The sequence below is a fragment of the Molothrus aeneus genome, chromosome Z, assembly GCF_037042795.1.
Source record: "Molothrus aeneus isolate 106 chromosome Z, BPBGC_Maene_1.0, whole genome shotgun sequence".
Taxonomy (NCBI): Eukaryota; Metazoa; Chordata; class Aves; order Passeriformes; family Icteridae; genus Molothrus; species Molothrus aeneus.
Genome location: NC_089680.1, coordinates 69,092,830 through 69,109,611, shown reverse-complemented (window position 1 = coordinate 69,109,611; position 16,782 = coordinate 69,092,830). Strand labels below are relative to the sequence as shown.

The following is a 16,782-nucleotide window of genomic DNA, read 5'->3' as shown; positions in this document are numbered from 1 at the left end:
ATATCCCAGCCTCATTTCTGGCTATTTTTTATATTTGTGTAACACAGTTTCAACAAATTTGTCATTACTTTTGACACACTATCACCAGAAGTTATGAAATCTAAATTTCAGTGAGCTGGATGTATCAGGTGGCAGGGCTTGTCCAGGTGTTGCTCTGCCTGGTGATGTTTGGGATCAGGTAAAGCTACCTGTACCAGGGCTACTTCCTCACCAAGGCCCTGGGGGACTTAATTAACCTTGATGAGGTGATCATCTGTGCAGTGCCATTAGTACTGCACTTAATATCTGATAACATTTTACTGTTGTAACTCAGTTCACTCCTGATTTTTGCACTTCCCCAATACTATCTGAGCCAGAGGTGTCGAGCCCCCTGAGCCAAGGGTTTGGGTTTCACACCCTCTGTGCCTGAGCTCAGTGAATCCTGGCAGGTGGGATGTGGTGGCTGGAAGTGCTGCCAGCCTGCAGGTTTGGTTTCAGCAGTGTTTTTGTCTGCACACTGTGGTATTTTAAGTCCAGAGTGGAAGGTAATCACATAATCCCAGTGAACTGCAGCTCTTGCTACATTCACATTATGCCAAATTCATTAATTGCTGCTTTAGCAATTAATGCGAGTAACTGATATTACTCAAGGTGCAGCGTGGATGGGCAGGGTGTGGAAGCAATAAACTGCTGTGGTGCAGCTTTAAGGCCCAAATTTTGATTAGGTGGTAGTTTGGTCCTGGGATTGTGGAGAGGGTCCCTGCCCATGGCAGAGGGGTTGGAAGGAGATGAGCTTTAAGGTCCCTTCCAACCCAAACCATTCTGACATATTGCTCACTCAGGACACGTTTTGCTGAAAATGTGATGGTGCTTTGAAATGCTAAATAGCACCTCATGGATCAGCTACAAAGATCCATTCATAAAAGCATTTTTCCACTTGACCCAGCTGCAGGTAAAATCCTGTAAAAATGAGCTTTAAACCTAATTCAGTAAACCCAGAGGGCAGATTAATGTGGGAATTTAAAAGCACATTAACACCTGACTCAGAGGAAACATCCAGGAATTAGTAATGAAACGTGTGTGCTGTGTCTTTAACGTGAATTTCAAGGCATTCTGTGTTTTTCTGCTCTGTTTTCCCTGCCTCAGGCCCTCGGAGGTGTCCCGGGGAGTCAGCCCCTCCTGCCCAGCGGGATGGACCCCACACGACAGCAGGGTGAGTGTGGGACCTCGCCACTGTGCTGATCCTTAGGCTTTGCGTTGATTAAAAAAGGGATGATTCATTAAAAGTAGCTGTAGAAGGTGATTGTGTCTTGCATAGTTAAATCAGTTGCGTATTGCATGTATAAATATAACGTATTTTATATTTTGTTCGCAGGTCATCCAAACATGGGTGGGCCGATGCAGAGGATGACTCCTCCAAGGGGAATGGTGCCATTAGGACCACAGGTACTTTCTACAGAGGGGTCATCCTTAGTGACAGGCCTATACTTAGTCTATATTCTCTGTCTTTGCTTAGCTTGGAGATTCCCAGGACTTGTTTTCATAATCCCTTTTTAAAACAAACCTCCCGTTTTACAAAACAAATGTGTTCTAAGTTGCAGCTGTACAAAATCGAAATGAAATATCTGTCATTTTCATAAATACTTGGGATTAAAAGAAGAATCCCTTCACTTGCTTTCTTTAGAAAAGTGTGTGTTGTAATCAAAGACTGACACTGGCAAGGCAGACCAGGAGTGGAGTAGGTGTTTCCTCCTCCTCCTCACTGATTATGCTGTTTAGGAGGAAAATATTAATAGCGTCTAACTTTGCAAAAAATACCTCTCCAAATTCTGTAAACTTTTTCTTTCATCCACTGTTGATCTAAATTTTGGCACAGGCAGCAGAGATTTTAGTGTGAAGTGAGATGTCCAGGCTACCAATTGTCCCCATGTCCCCCTCGAGCATCTCTGTGGCTCTGTCCCAGAGGGACAAGGACAAACAGTCCTGGTGCACCCCTGGAACACAAATCCAGGAGTTTCCTCTGTGTTTTGTCAGCACTCCAGTCAGCAGCATGTGGGTGGTGGTGTTCCTCACTGGTGCTGCCAGTGTTTTGTTTCACAGTGTGCTTGTTGTGCCCACACTGTGCATTTTTGCTTCCCCATTTCAGATAATCTCCCTGGTGGCTTCTTGTTTGAATAACAACTAAACTCTAAATTATTGAATAGCTTTGCCTTTCAAGTCTGTTCACAACTGTCTGTACAGTTTTGGGTCTTCTTGCTACAAACCAGTTGTGCAGTTCTTCACAATCTCTGCTGAGCAACCAGCAAAATAAATATAAAATAAAATATATTTGCTATTTTTTTTATGTGGCCCTGAAATGTATTTGCCATTTTTGGAGGAGGAAAGAGAAGCTCTGCTGTGCTGCCATATGAGATTGAGCTGATCCTTTATGCAGCACCATTAGTCACACTGCAGGCAAATCTCATGCCACTTTTTATGAGGATAATTTTTCCATTTTTGCTGTCATTTAACCAGTGTTTTCGTAAGCTTCTTCTTTCTTGTGTTCAACATCCTAACCTACGCAAAATTTAAGTCCAAAAAATTTAAGTTCACAAATGACTCCCTAATGGGATGACCAAATACCTGGGCTCTGCAGGGAGCATCACTGCTCTGGAAGGACACCTCTATGGGTGGCAGTGCTGTTATTTAGGCCAAAGGAGTAAATCTGCTTAGGATTAGCAGTCATTACAGGTGGAAAATTGTACAGGTGAGACAGATTGTTCTGCTTGTATTCCATTGAATACAAATAGGTGTAATTTATATTTCTGTGTAAGTAGTGCAGTCGAACTTTGGTCATGGTATCAGGACATAAACTCAGATGTTATGGGCATTGGGTATTTAATTTGTTAGCATTGCTAGGACATTATTTATCATATTAAATACTCTTCATTTTGATTATCAACGACCCGGGGTAGTGGAAAGTGTCCCTGCCCAGGCCAGGGGTGACACTGGATGGGCTTTAAGGTCCTATCCCGGGATTCTGTGATTTATTAGAATTGAATAATGGAAAGAGAAATGTAATAGTGCATTAGAAAAGTTATATCATGTGTTTTAATTTTATACAAACATAATGAAATCTAGGTAGAAATTATACCATTTAATATCTCATAATCTTAGTAGGGGATTGTGATTTTGAATTGCCTTGGTTTAGAAGTTGAATTCATTATAAAACCTGACCCTTGCTGGCCATTAACTTGAACTCAATATGTGTAAATAGTATAATTCCCCCTGAAACCACGTTAACCATTCCTAGCCAATTTCTATTGTTTGTGTTGTTTCTCCTTGGGGTCAATGATCCCAATTTTTAGTCAACAGTCAGGGAAGCCTGAAAGCATGAATGGCATGGCCTGTCCTGGCAGCAGTTGCACAGGGATGTCATTAACCTGCTGTCCTTTCTTTCCCCCTCCTCTTTGGTTTTGTTTTTTTGTTTTGTGGTAGTCTGACCCTTGGTTGTCGTTGCAGAACTATGGAGGTGCCATGAGACCCCCTCTGAACGCTTTAGGTGGCCCGGGGATGCCTGGGATGAACATGTAAGCACAACACAAATCCTACTGTACCTAGAAAATGCCATTATTGCATTGCAGAAGGAGCAGTTGGCACAGACAAGGCAAGGAGAACGTGCTTTGATGACCAATAATTGCAATTTCAAGAAGTGAACCCACAGTCTTAGAGGATCCTTGGCTGTCCTAACAAGTCTGTACAAATACTCAGTTTTCTTTCACAGATCAAACTTCAAATACTGGGAATATTTTGTCAATATAATCACTGATATATCCTTGTATGCGTTTTTAAAAATGACATTATTTATATTCCTACTTACTAAATATCTGCAAAATAAATCAGTTCTTAATTGTAGCAAAATAGCCTTTGTCTAGAACTATTTATAAGAAGGACACAATTGATTTGAAAGTCTTCCTAAACTGCAGTTCTTATTTCCCTAAGTACATTTATTTCCAGTCCAAACTGCTAGAGGAGCTTTACAAATATGAGTGCATTTCTGTCAGTGTTTCTGTGTGTTTCTGTGTATTTCTGGGTCTGGAAAATCATCTGGTAAAAATGGACATAATCTGAGTTCAGGTTTATTCTAAATGTGAATGTAGCCATGGCAGGGTACTGAACCTTATATCCCTGAAGACAGCCCCCCTTTTAACTGTGTAGAAATACTTCAGATGTAACATTAAGAAAGCAGTAAAGATTTCTATATGCTTTCTCATTATATCATAGATACTCGTTTTTACTCTAGTTTTTATAGAAAACGTAAATAAGAAATGATAATTAATTTTGAGTAAAAAGTTACCACTGAAGAACTCAAAGAGGTGCAGAAATAGATAATGTAATTTTGAAAAAAACACCATACCTCTAACAGGTTTGGATTTCCAGACATACATTGAATTCTTGAGGCAAATAAATTAAAATCTGAACTTGTGTGTTGCTCTATCGTATACATCCCATATGGGGATTTAAGACAATTCTAGGAGCCTTCCTGAGGGTAGGCATTTATGGTTTTCAGTTAAATTGATGTGGAAAAAACATTTAGACCTTTGAAATTCAGTGTGTGTCAAGTACAGGCACTGTAGAGGTTTTCCTCAGCAGAAGACTGTATTAAAAAAAGGAAATTTACTTTCCAGAAGTAAATTGAAGGATAGATAAGATATTTTGAAACTACTTATTCACATAAATGAGAGTTTCCCAGGAAAGGTAAGAAAAGAGTTTTTTCTGTATGACAAAAATATTTCCTGGCCTACCAGAAAGAGAGAAGATGGATTGAAGTACTTATACTGTGCTCTTTATAAACACATTTTATCAAAGGGTTGCTCTGAGCTGGGATTCTTTGAAATGTATTTTCAGGACATGAGGGTGTTTCCCCACTGTAAATGTAGTGCTGTCTCTGAAATTGCAGTGAGGCCTCGGAGTGAGGGCTGGCCTGGGGGCAGTGGCAGAGGATGGACCCAGATGTGCTCCCCTCACCCTTTACCCACGGTGGGTCAGCTGGGGAAATCACATTTCCCCTGCACCAAGGATGTCCCTTCCCACCTGAGTGTTTTCTTTACACGACAATTCCCCACTGCCCTGTTCTTCATTTCCTCGGGGTTTTGGCCATGTCAAGTGCAAAAATGTGTGTTCCACAGAAACAGCTGCCGTTTGAAATCCAGCTTTTCCTCCTTGGAATGCGAGGAGAAGCTGCTTTGGTTAAGAGCAGACTATCTGCCAAATAAAGTGTGACAGTTTTCCTGGGTGAGAAAGTGTTCTTTGTGGTCAGGAAGGGCAGCCTGAGGGCTCCTAAGGCAGCGTTTCAGCCCCTACCATCCACAACTGCAGCACTGCTGGGTAATTCCTGCCTTTGTCATCAGCAGCACCATCACATTCCTGTTGGACACAGCTGATGCCCAACCCATCTTCTTCCACAGAATAACTTCATTTTAGGCTGTAAGTTTTTCAGTTGGAACTTGGCACAGCCATTTTTAGGATGATTTCATGTCTCTGCCAGTTTTTGGAAGAAAAAGGCAGATTTCAGGGAGCCTCAGTGTTATATTTCACTGGTGATTTTTAACACCCTGTGTGACCTGCAGTGCTGTCTCAAGCACTAAGAATATCTCAGTCATGCCTCAGATTTAAAAAAAAAAGAAAAGAAAAAGGTGTGATTTTGTCTTTTAACTTCAATTCACAAACTTGAGTCTAGATGTTTCATTTCCTGATGGAATATATTTGCCTCTTGGGAAACTGGAATTTCAGACTTTTATTTTTTCAAGCCAGAATTGACACTTACAGGATAAACTCCAAAAAAATTACAGAAAAAAAAATGGTCATAGCAACAGAGACTTTGTGAAGTATTTTGGAATTGGTGCTTGTATGGTTATGTTTTATGACCTTGTTGGTGCTTCCAAAATAAATGTTTAGTAAAAGACGAAAGACCTGCTTGCATGGAATTAAAAAAACAAAAAATGAAAAAATTGCAGTTTGGGGGTTTTAATGTGTGTTTTATAAGCATTTGGCTCCACAAAATCCATGTGGCTTTCCAGCAGAATCTGCTGCAGTGATTTCTTAAGTCTGTACTAAAAGCTGTCCAATAAATCTGAAAATTCCTACAGCTTTTTAGATGAAAGGTGAGTTCCCACATCTCAGTGTAATTCCTGAGTTTCCATATTCCTGTGGGTTAACCCAGTTTTGTCTCTGATTTAGTACATGTCACAGAAATGACTGCAAGGGTTTGGGGTGAAAACAGACTTTTAAGTGTTGTTACAAATATTCCTGATTTTTCTGAAAGAGAGGATCCAATAAACCAATGAAAAATAAGAAAAAGAACAGCAAGACCAAAAAAAAAAAAGGGTAATATTTCACTATGTGATCATCAGCAGAGGACAAATTGCTGAATATTTGACCTGAGGAGCATTTTCTCTCTCAGTCTTTCTTTGAATGATGCAGAAAAGACCATACCAACATTCTTGATTTCCAGCATTCCAACAATAAAGGCAGTGGAAATAAATAAATTTTCTGGGGTTTTTTTTTTTTTGGGTTTTTTTGATTTTTTTGAGATTGTTCCTTTATAGTTTCATCAACAATGTAATAAAAAATAAGATTCAATATTAAATCCCTCAGGCAATGTATGCGCTTAATAGCTTTTATTTCTGCAAGAGTTAGGGAACTTTCAGAACTCATTAATGAAGGGTGATTCTTTCTGTCTGTTCCAGTCTCTCCCCCATGCCTGGCGAGCTGCAGTGGTTAATGTTGCTTTTCCACAGCTAATGAGGCCAAAAGGCCATTGAAAACGTGAAAGTTTTGTCGTCTGCTCTGCCTCTCTGTTGTCAGGGCCTTCAGAAAGTGATTCAGTCTTGTTTGTAAATAAGCAGGAGCTCTTGGTACTCCCAGAGATAATTATGGATTTGAGACGTTGTGACTGTGAGCATGGAGATTTTACCTCTGGTGTGTCTGAGTCCCCTGTGCATTGTTAAGAGATGAAGCCTCACCCCCAAAATATTTTTCTGGGTTCAGCTGAGAGTAAGAAACTTAAAATAACAGCAAAAGTTGTGAGAAAAACCCTCTGAGGATTTTCTGGGTGTAATACATGAAATTTATATCATGGCTGTTGCTGTTCTCATCATGGTCATTCATCATCATCATCCTCATCACCATACAGGGATCATAGCAACCTATTTTGTATGGCTTGTTCTTTTACAAATTAGGTGTTCCCAAAATATTTATTAGCTAATTGCACAAGTTTTGCTAATGGAACCTGACTATACTGCAGTATTCTAGATCCACAGTAAATGAATCCATCCTCAGTGCTTCAGGCATGTGCTTAATCATGTGAGCAAGATCACTGCTTTTATGACTGAACATTTATTTATTTTATGACTTGAATTTATTTTCTGAGTAGTAAATAAATTAATCAACTCACCAAATGACTGAATAGCAGTGCCACAACAAAAATTCTGCTCTTGCATTTTAACTTAGTATAGTTATGGTTTGTGAACATACTTTAGTTTGAAAAAGCCATTTCCTTCTTCTGGAAACAGGTTATTCAGGTTTTTTTTCCTCAGAGCTGGTGAGAGGATGAGGGTGGTTCTGTGTCTCATCATTCTTCTTCTGTTTCAGGGGTCCTGGGGGTGGTAGACCTTGGCCAAACCCAACCAATGCCAATTCTGTAAGTAAATATTACAAATATATTTGACATCTCTTGTGTTTAGGGAAGTATCTTCATGCCAGGCCCAGCCCTGGTTGTCCTGGCATCCTAAACAAACAGGACATTTCTGGTATTTCTCCAGAAGGCAGAAATTCTTCATTTTCATTCAGGGATCATATATCATTAGTTTAAAAGTGTCCATTTTTGGCACTTGTAGATGGATAAGGTGGGTCTGGCTTGCCCTGCTAAACAGTTCTTCCCACTTTTCTCACTTTTGGCTTTTGAATTCTATGTGTGAAATTCTTCAATTTTCTTTTGCATAAACTCAATTAAAATTGATTTTTTTAGCTGATAGTTAAAGTCTTTTCAGTCCCTGAAATCAATTGGCGACTTCAATAATAGATTTATTTGTAACAGTAATTTGGCTGACAAGTTGTCTGTAGAGAAATTTGTGTTTGTCAGTACAGTTGTTGTTCCCGCAACAGCACTGGCCTGTGTTTCTTTGGAGAGAATAACAGCAAAGGCAGTAACAGAGAAGGAAACCAGATTATTCACAGGATTTTTCCAGGACACTGTCCGTAAAAAAAACATAAATAAGAAATGGAAATAAATACCAGTATCTTCTAAGGCAAAAGATGTGGGAGCTTCTTTTCCTTTTGTGGTCAAGATTGTATTCAAAATTAGGTATCTCTAAGAACATACAAATTCAGTTTGTGCTTGGCTGACTCTGAAGTCCTGCTGACTGAAATGCAAGTATGTGCAGACTGAGTCCATACACCTTATAAACTACATTGCCTTAGTAATCTTATACCTTAACATTTTAATATTTTATTGGGTTTTTAGTCAATTTTTTGAAATTGCTGAAAAGAGGTGTTTATTTTGACAGCAGAGGCATTTCCCCATGATTTTAGCTGTGTCCTTAGTCACTAATTGAATCAGCCCTCACCTGCGCTGCAGGAGCCCATCCCAGCACACAGGGACCCAAAATCACTGTTTTTTCTGTTGATGTTACAGATACCTTATTCCTCAGCCTCTCCTGGGAACTATGTGGTGAGTGCCTTTGTGTGTGTTTGTTGGACATCACATCTCATTTGGGCAGAGAAACAGCAGCCCAGATGTTGAGGGGAGCCCCCATGTGCTGGCTGCACATCTGGCCTGCACCAAGGTTTCCCAGCCCCCTCTGGTGCAGATGTGGGTGCTCAGCACCAGAATCATTGTCAGCCTGCTGCAGATTGCCCTCAGCGCTGCTGCACTTCAGGAAAAACATTTCTGTACCTCATACCATGTGTTGTCTACAATAATGAAGGACAAGAAGCCCCTTGGCTTTCTCAGAAAAACCATGTTGTGTGACAGGTTTTGAACTTATGCAGGAAAAAGGTGTTAATGTGTACTGCTGGATTTTGTCTCTGTAGCTAGAGATTAACTTTGTTTAAAATTTTAGACTCTATATTGTTGTTGTTGCACTCAGGTTATTTGTATGGCTGAGGAGCTTTTCCCAGGCAGATAGTTTATTCTGTTTTTATCACATGCACATAGCTGGTGTCACAAGGTGAGGAGGGAGAATTATATAATTAAAAGCAATTTATTTTGTCATTTATTTTAGAAAATTAGATGGGGGAAAAGTTATGATTCTTGCAAGTGTCTGTAACTTACAGGCCTCATTTTGTCACAGCTTGGTGTAAACAGTCAATATTTGCTGTCTCCAAATCAGTTCTTTCAATGCAGAACTTCACAAAGCTCTCTCTGTCTGAGGAGGTTTTGTGGGTTTGCCACATTCTATTGCTGAAGAATTTAAAGACATTTTGGGAATATTTGACTTCATAGCAAGCAACTGTTCGGTGATGAGGGATGGGCTGGAGAGCTCCTAAAAATGGTTCTTAGTGAAAAGATTTGTAATCTGGACTTACTTGCTTTGAGAACTTAATAAGATTAATCTATATATAATTTATTAATATATACGGATATGAAAACTTACCTATTAATATAGAAGCATATATAATATCTACAAATAGATATATTATGTATGTATAAATATACATATACATATATTATGTATGTATAAATATACATATATATACATATTATGTATATGTATACATAAATATGTACTTTTTATACATTAATAATATTATATTCTAAGAGTGAAAATAGTTGAAACCAAGAAATTCTGAGAGAGGAAAAAACACAAACAATGGAAGTAAAAGCAAATTTCAAATGAGATTAAAAAGTTAATGAGGACAAGTAACTTTTCTCATAAATGGTCAGTTAGTTGTTCCTACATCTTTTTATCTGATGTTTAAAAATATGCAGAGAGAGCCCTTAAAAAAATCAAGTAAGGGGGCTTAGTACACAGGTATATGGAGAGCCTGTGATGCCTAGGGAGTCATATAGGTTTGGATAAAATGTGGATATAAATCTGTGGATAAAAGTTTATAAGTAAAAGATACATGGACAGGTATCCTGTAGGCAGACAGAACACCCAGACCTTTGTAATCACTGCCACTGAAAAGATATCCCTGTCTGAACAGAGTATCTGCTCTTTTAAATTAGAACAAAAGAGGTAAAGTACAGTAGTATCCATATGGCAGTGGAAACAATAATTATTTCTAGCAGTTGTGCATGTGTTATTAGAGAAGGTCAATATTTATTTGTTTTAACAGCCAGAGCATTTTTGTTTCTTAGTCTTGATCAGATTTGTGACATGGAAATAACCAAAACATTAAAAAATACACATTCCTTGATGTGGGTTATTTGTGTGTGTCTCTTTTAGGTTTTCTCTAACCTTTTAATTCATGCTAACTGACAGTTTTTACTTTCCCCAGGGTCCTCCAGGAGGTGGAGGGCCACCAGGAACACCCATCATGCCTAGTCCTGCAGGTACTGAAATATACTTGGAAATAACAGAATTATAAGAGATTTTAGGAAGTACACTTTTTTTTTTTAATAATCAGATAACAAAATTATTGGAGCTATATTTTCTGCATCAGGTTTTTTTCCCTACTTGCTAACCTCTCCAGCAGAGGAGGGTAGGGAATTTTCCTAACTGGCCATAAAAACTTAACTGCACCAGTATATTACTTCATTGAATACAATTCTAGGGATTTAAATATATAAAAATAAAAATCAAAACCAAAACAAATAAAACCCTTCCAAAAAAACGAACAAACAAAAAAAGGCAACCTAAAGTAAAGATATTTTGAATTTCTGTTTTCCGAAGCATGAAAACACTTAGAAACTGGCTACCTGTGAGTTTTGCCAAGGTATTTACTCACCTCTGAGACCAGCAGCTCAAAGATTCCACAGCCCAACCATCCCTGTGTGTTCTGGCATGAGCCAGGACAGCAGACAGGCTTTTTCCCAGCACCTGGGGACAGCCAGGGATGTGTGTTGCACAAGATTCTGGTGGACAAAGAACTTTTTGCCTGCCTCACTGAATATTAAAAATAACTTAATAGGCTGATTTCACTTCAGGCTAAAAACCTTTCTGTTTCCCCTTTTCCTCAGACAGCATCTTTGACTGTTCTTGTGATGTGTAGTGCTCTGTATATAATGGAATTATTAGCTTGGATTAATGCTTAGAAAATCATCTAGGAAATATTGATTAGTAGACAAAATCCTTGATTTATCTTCCTGTTGTACATAGAATATCATTGGGTGTGGAATGGGCTTCTGGAGGGTCTGGGTGCAGAGTGCTGAGCTCTTCTTATTCTCCGTGCAGACACTGATTTTCCAGAGTTGCCAATATTTTTTTTTAAATCACACTGTCCCCTTAGGGATGTATACAGACTTTTGTCAGGTCGTTCTCCTTTCAGTTTTTTGTCAGTTTGGGTTTTTCCTGCAAGCATTGCACCAGGCTGTACCGTGAAGGTAGATCAGCTAAAGCCTCCCTCAGGAGGGAAGGATCTTTGCACAGTGTTCCACTGAAGACTTGGATATATTCAAATTCATATGGCCTTGACAGGGATGAGAGTAAAAAACTGTAACTCTCGCTCTGTGTAAGGAGAAGCTTTTTATCATTTATTACAGATGGAAAACAAATTGCAGGAAGTACTGATAAGAAACAAACTCCCGTTCTTTGAATAATATTGAAGATGAGTGAAGAAATTTAGAACTCCAGGAAACAGGATTTTAGGAATTTAATAGTTACAGATTCTTGGTGATTTATAAACCTTTTAACAGTCATGCATAAAGCTAGAGCCCAGAAGTAGTCACTTGGGGACCATGGCAATTATTTCTTTTCATAGCCCTGTTGTGTGGCAGCAGTGGATAGAAAGAGAATAAAATCTGCCATTATATTGCCACTGTGTATAGCATTGAGGCACAGTAATAATATGAACAAAATGACAGGAAATGTATGAGGTGAGTAATTTTATTGAAAAGTGTATTTTAGCACTTAAAATAATCTCTTATTACAGATTCAACCAACTCTGGAGACAACATGTACACTTTAATGAATGCTGTGCCACCTGGGCCCAACAGACCTAATGTAAATATGAATTTTCTTACATCTTTCTTTGAGTAGCGCAGCCTTTTGTTTATCCAAACACTGTGTTTCCAGCAGCTATCATTATTGCTAAGCTTTCCTTTTTTATGGGTGGCTCTTCAGTTATGGGCCTCTGGGAAAAAAAACCTGCCAGTAGAACTTAAAAGTAAATATATGTAGATATGCTAAGTCATTATGCAGTAAATTGCAGATTGTTTGGCTATAATGGTAGTATCTTTTAAATGTGTGAAGAGCTAAATTTAAGGTTAATTATGTAATTGGATAGAAGCTGCTCAAGTTGTGAAGGTGATGAGGAGCTTTTACAACTTAGGATAGGTCTGGTGGGGTTTGAAAGCTGTTAATTAATCACTGATGGATTTTAGGGAGTTATAATAGTTCCCTATAACTCCAGTGGGGATGGGGCTGAGTTGCCAGCAGCAGTCTGAAAAGCCATACAAAACCAAAACTGAAGTAAATAATGAATTATTACTCTGTTGGATTCCAGCCTACAGAGATGACAGTCTCCAAAAATCATGAAATTGACCCCAAAAATGCTGGTTTCCAGTCTTCACAAGACATCTTCTCATGAAGGTCTGAATGGGACTTGAGAGTCTCTTCTCATTCAGGGCTGAGGATTTGTCCTTATTTTTTTTCCTCCTTCTCCTGAGCAATGCGTTCTCTTTATTAGGTTGTGTGATAAATAATTGTTGAGTTTTTAATGCCTGCTCCTTTTGTAGTTTCCACTGGGGCCAGGCTCAGATGGACCCATGAGCGGACTGGGTGGAATGGACTCGCACCATATGAACGGATCATTAGGTAACAGTAACAGTAAATGCTGAATTCCCAGTGCCCCTGCTGTTCCCTGGGAACAATTCTTGGAGTTCTTTGATAAAACGTATGGAAAAAATTCTGTGGACATCAGTGAGATGAAGGGAATGATTTGAAGAGGCTGTGGCAATGAAAAAAGAAGTCATTGAAGCTCAGTGAGCAGACTTGTGAAAAATAACATTTCAGCATAGGCCTCTGTCTCCTAAAGAGAATTACTTTTTTTGTTTTAGGAAACACGACCCTGACATTTTGGATTACTTTATATAGGGACACTTTTGCAGCCTTTCTCTACCCATTACAATCCTAAAATGGGTATTTGGTTTAACTACTAATGATGCACATTGCATTCAAGTCAATGAAAAACTGTGTGAGAGGCAGCCACACCTTTTTCTATTGCTTTCTGCATGCTGAGAATTTCTTCTTCTCAGCTAAAATGAAAAAGTCATTTGCAAGTTATGGGAGGATTTTACATGTACCTAGCACATAGTTTATCCTTTTGGGCCATGACAAAATAACTCCTGATAACATCTATGTATCTGGAGTTTTTGGAGAGAGAAATCCTGTTCCTTCTCAGCCCTAGTTTGCCTGGCTGTACGAAGGAGCTGTTTCAGTCTTCTCCCACAGCTCCATTTCTGATGGTTTTGCTGTGATCTCTTCTAGTTTTGTACTCAGTACTCTTCCAGAATTTGTCTTCCCTGAAAATACATATCTTTTGCTGCTAAAAAAAGCCCTTTTCTTCGTTCATCCATCCTAAAATTGCATTTCCCTTATTCTCTGCTTTACTTGAGGTGAGGGCTACAGCATGTGAAAAAAGCCCTCAGTTTTCAATCGTCTTGCATTCACTATATTTAATTTTATTTGGTTTTCTTTCTCTGCTCATCAGGATGATCTGTTTTCTTTAAGAGATACTCAGTGCATGTAGTGCAGCAACAGTTGATGGAGCCTCAGACTGATTGAGAGGATTATTCTGTACCAAATGTAAACTTTTACTAAGTTGGTTATTTTTTAAAATGTTGATGTTCCACTATGCATTTTCGATGAAAAAAAAATATTATTGGATTAGCTTCAGCTCAAAATTAACTGAGCAATTGTCTGTTTTAATTTCAGGCTCAGGAGACATGGACAGTATTTCCAAAGTGAGTATCTAATTGAATATCTAGAATTTTTAGAGTGTTTCACTCTAAACTCATTTCCTTTATCTCCATTATGTATCTTTTTGTATACACATTTATTATATCATATCTATATTATATATAATTACCTCCAGTTCATAATCTGACTGATCATGTCATAGTCTTTGGTGCTCTTAAAATAAATGAAACCAGTTCTAATAATCAGTTCTAGTCAAAGGTAAATTTGGGCCAATCTCCTTAGGGTGTTGCATGATTGGGTTTGTCACCTCTCTAAGGTAATGTTAATATCTTAATCCTCAGGATAAATTTCCAAATAAGAAGCACTGTTTTGATGCCACAATCATTAAATAGCTGGAGAAGGATGTGAGTTTAATCTGCAGGGATTTTGCATCTACAAAAATAATACTTGAATATGTTGCTTCTGTAAAAATAAAACTTCTATGGATGTGATCACCATTAACTTAGGAATTAATGAGCTGATGTAGTATTGGTAAAGGGGTATAAATAAAGAGGACCCTGTGTTTTTACATTTTATAACATTTTCAGACTCTTCATGATGTAAAGTGATGGATGGGAAAGACAACATTGCCTCAGCTGCGCTGTGCTGGGCTGTGCAGTGAGGGATTCAATAAAACCCTCCTGTGAGATAAACAGCATACAGCACATTTTTATCAAAGTCTGTGGTTTTTCTTCACTATCTTACTGCAAACTGCAGCATTTTCTTAAGGGAAAAAATCCAAAACATTTCCATTCCCATGGGATAATTTTTAAAGCCTGTATTCCACTTTTAGCTGGTCAGTATGTGCTGGTACAGGTATCAGCAGCTCTGAAAGGTTGCATCCTAAACAATTTACCTAAAAGTCTCATAATATGTTAGCCTGCATGAATAACTCACGGCAATAACTGTTGATCTATGTGGTTTCTTAATAAGTAAAAGAAAGATGCTGTTAATTTTGCCTGTAAAACAGCTTTCCATAGAAAATGGATCCAGTCCTGGCAGAATCAGTACAGGTCACAGAATGCATAGCTTTCTAGAGAAGATTTTAACTAAATTAGCTGAATGGCAGAACAGAAAGTTTTTTTATGAAGTAAGCTCAGACAAGGGCAGTAAATGAACTGAAATTATGCATGTTAAATAAAAATTACCAACCTGCATTTATTGCAATGCCCATGGAATTTGTGCAGGCACCAGGGGCACCCTTGCTTTGGAAAATCCCAGTTGGAGCTATAGTGCTGGACCCCAAGTGGCCACAAAAGCACTAAAATGGGATTTTTTCAGGAATTTGGCCCTTTGGGGCTGGAGTGCTGCAGCAATGGCTTAATGCCAAAGCTTAGTTCTACACAGAGCAGCATGAAATAGGGGGAAATCCCCCAGGAAGAAGCAAAAGTGCAGGAGCATCATGTAAAATAAATGTGGCAAGGTCTGTACATTCTTGGATGTCGAGGCCAGTGGGAGTGCTGAGATTGTGCAGCCCGCCCTCCTGTGTAACTCAGGCTCTGAGTTGGTGCTGCTCAGGGCACAGCAGCAGTGCAGAGCCAGGCAGTGGGTGCAGCCTTCTCCGAGCTGTGGGTCCCTGGATATCTGGTGTGCTGGCTCCACTGGAGAGCAGGCTTGATTAACTGGTGTCAATTGGTGTCAATGTTGTTATTGTTACTGATGTCAATAACCTCGTTAGCCTTCAGCTGTCTTTGATGGACGTGTTGTCCAGGGGTCTGAGGATCACAGTTGTGGAAGTAGTGAATTAGACTGAAGAAAGCAGAAGGGCTAAGGCAGAGCTTTTCACCCAGCACTCTGAGGTGCATTTCAGATGCTGTTGAAAAATTTCTGCTTGTAGGTCATGTATCTAATTGGTTTGGTATTTATATTTATATTGCATTCCATTTTTCTGAATTACAAAAAAAAAAAAAAGCCAAGGAAAGAACTGTGATAGATGTAAGGATTTCATTATGAGGTCCATGGTTTCACTGCTCCTTTTCCCTGACTACTCTTTTTCCATTATGAGTCTTCTGAGTAGGAGGTGTAGCAGTGATGGAAAGAGGATTGCCCATGATCCAGGCGTGGCAGGGTGCAGAGCAGCTTTGTAAGAGCACCTGACTGATGGCAGTGTGTACAATAACCACCTGTGAGCTGTTGATGCACAATCATTTCTGTGGCAATTAACCTTGTTTCACCCATGCTGCTTCTGAAGTTGCAGAGGTCTCTGTGCACTTCTGTAAGGAAAAGAGTAACAATTAATTTTTGCAAGGCTTTAGATTGTTACTATTTCAGTGAATTGTGACCATGATGAGCAGCCCTCAGTCTGCAAAGGTCTGTGCAGACCTGATCCATCCTGCCTTTAAGTACATCTTTTGTCTATCTTGAAGTACATACCCATAACTCACACATGTCAGGGCTCACAGACGTGGCTGCATTCAACCAACTGATTTAATGTGGTGACAGAACGTCCTTATATCCCTGCTGCAGCCTTTTACAGCTCTTCTTGACTTCAGCAGGAGCAGATGCTGGTTATAGCCTGAAAATGAGGCACAGGTAAATAATCCTTGCTACAGGGAAGAGAACATTACTTAACAGACTAAAATTAGTGACTGAATCATGCAGAAACCTGCTGGGGCTGATTTCTCATCCTTGAGAGGCTTCAGTGCACCTGAGTGCACCAAGTTCTGTGTGGAGCATGCCCTGGGCTCACCTGGTGAGGCTG

General features: G+C 39.1%; 1 protein-coding gene across 4 annotated transcripts in view; it reads left to right on the top strand.

Moving 5' to 3' along the window:
- Positions 1 to 16,782, top strand: part of SSBP2 (single stranded DNA binding protein 2) — a 126,061-nt gene that overhangs the window by 106,663 nt on the left and 2,616 nt on the right. For 2 of the 4 annotated variants that reach the window (XM_066568750.1, XM_066568748.1), the window contains 9 exons: positions 1,126 to 1,192; positions 1,355 to 1,425; positions 3,481 to 3,548; positions 7,612 to 7,660; positions 8,654 to 8,689; positions 10,462 to 10,516; positions 12,055 to 12,125; positions 12,860 to 12,938; positions 14,058 to 14,086. In XM_066568750.1, coding sequence (XP_066424847.1) covers positions 1,126 to 1,192; positions 1,355 to 1,425; positions 3,481 to 3,548; positions 7,612 to 7,660; positions 8,654 to 8,689; positions 10,462 to 10,516; positions 12,055 to 12,125; positions 12,860 to 12,938; positions 14,058 to 14,086 — 525 coding nt within the window. Of the gene's footprint in view, positions 1 to 1,125; positions 1,193 to 1,354; positions 1,426 to 3,456; positions 3,549 to 7,611; positions 7,661 to 8,653; positions 8,690 to 10,461; positions 10,517 to 12,054; positions 12,126 to 12,859; positions 12,939 to 14,057; positions 14,087 to 16,782 lie in introns of all 4 variants that reach the window. The other 2 variants (XM_066568749.1, XM_066568747.1) reach the window with 1 other exon arrangement.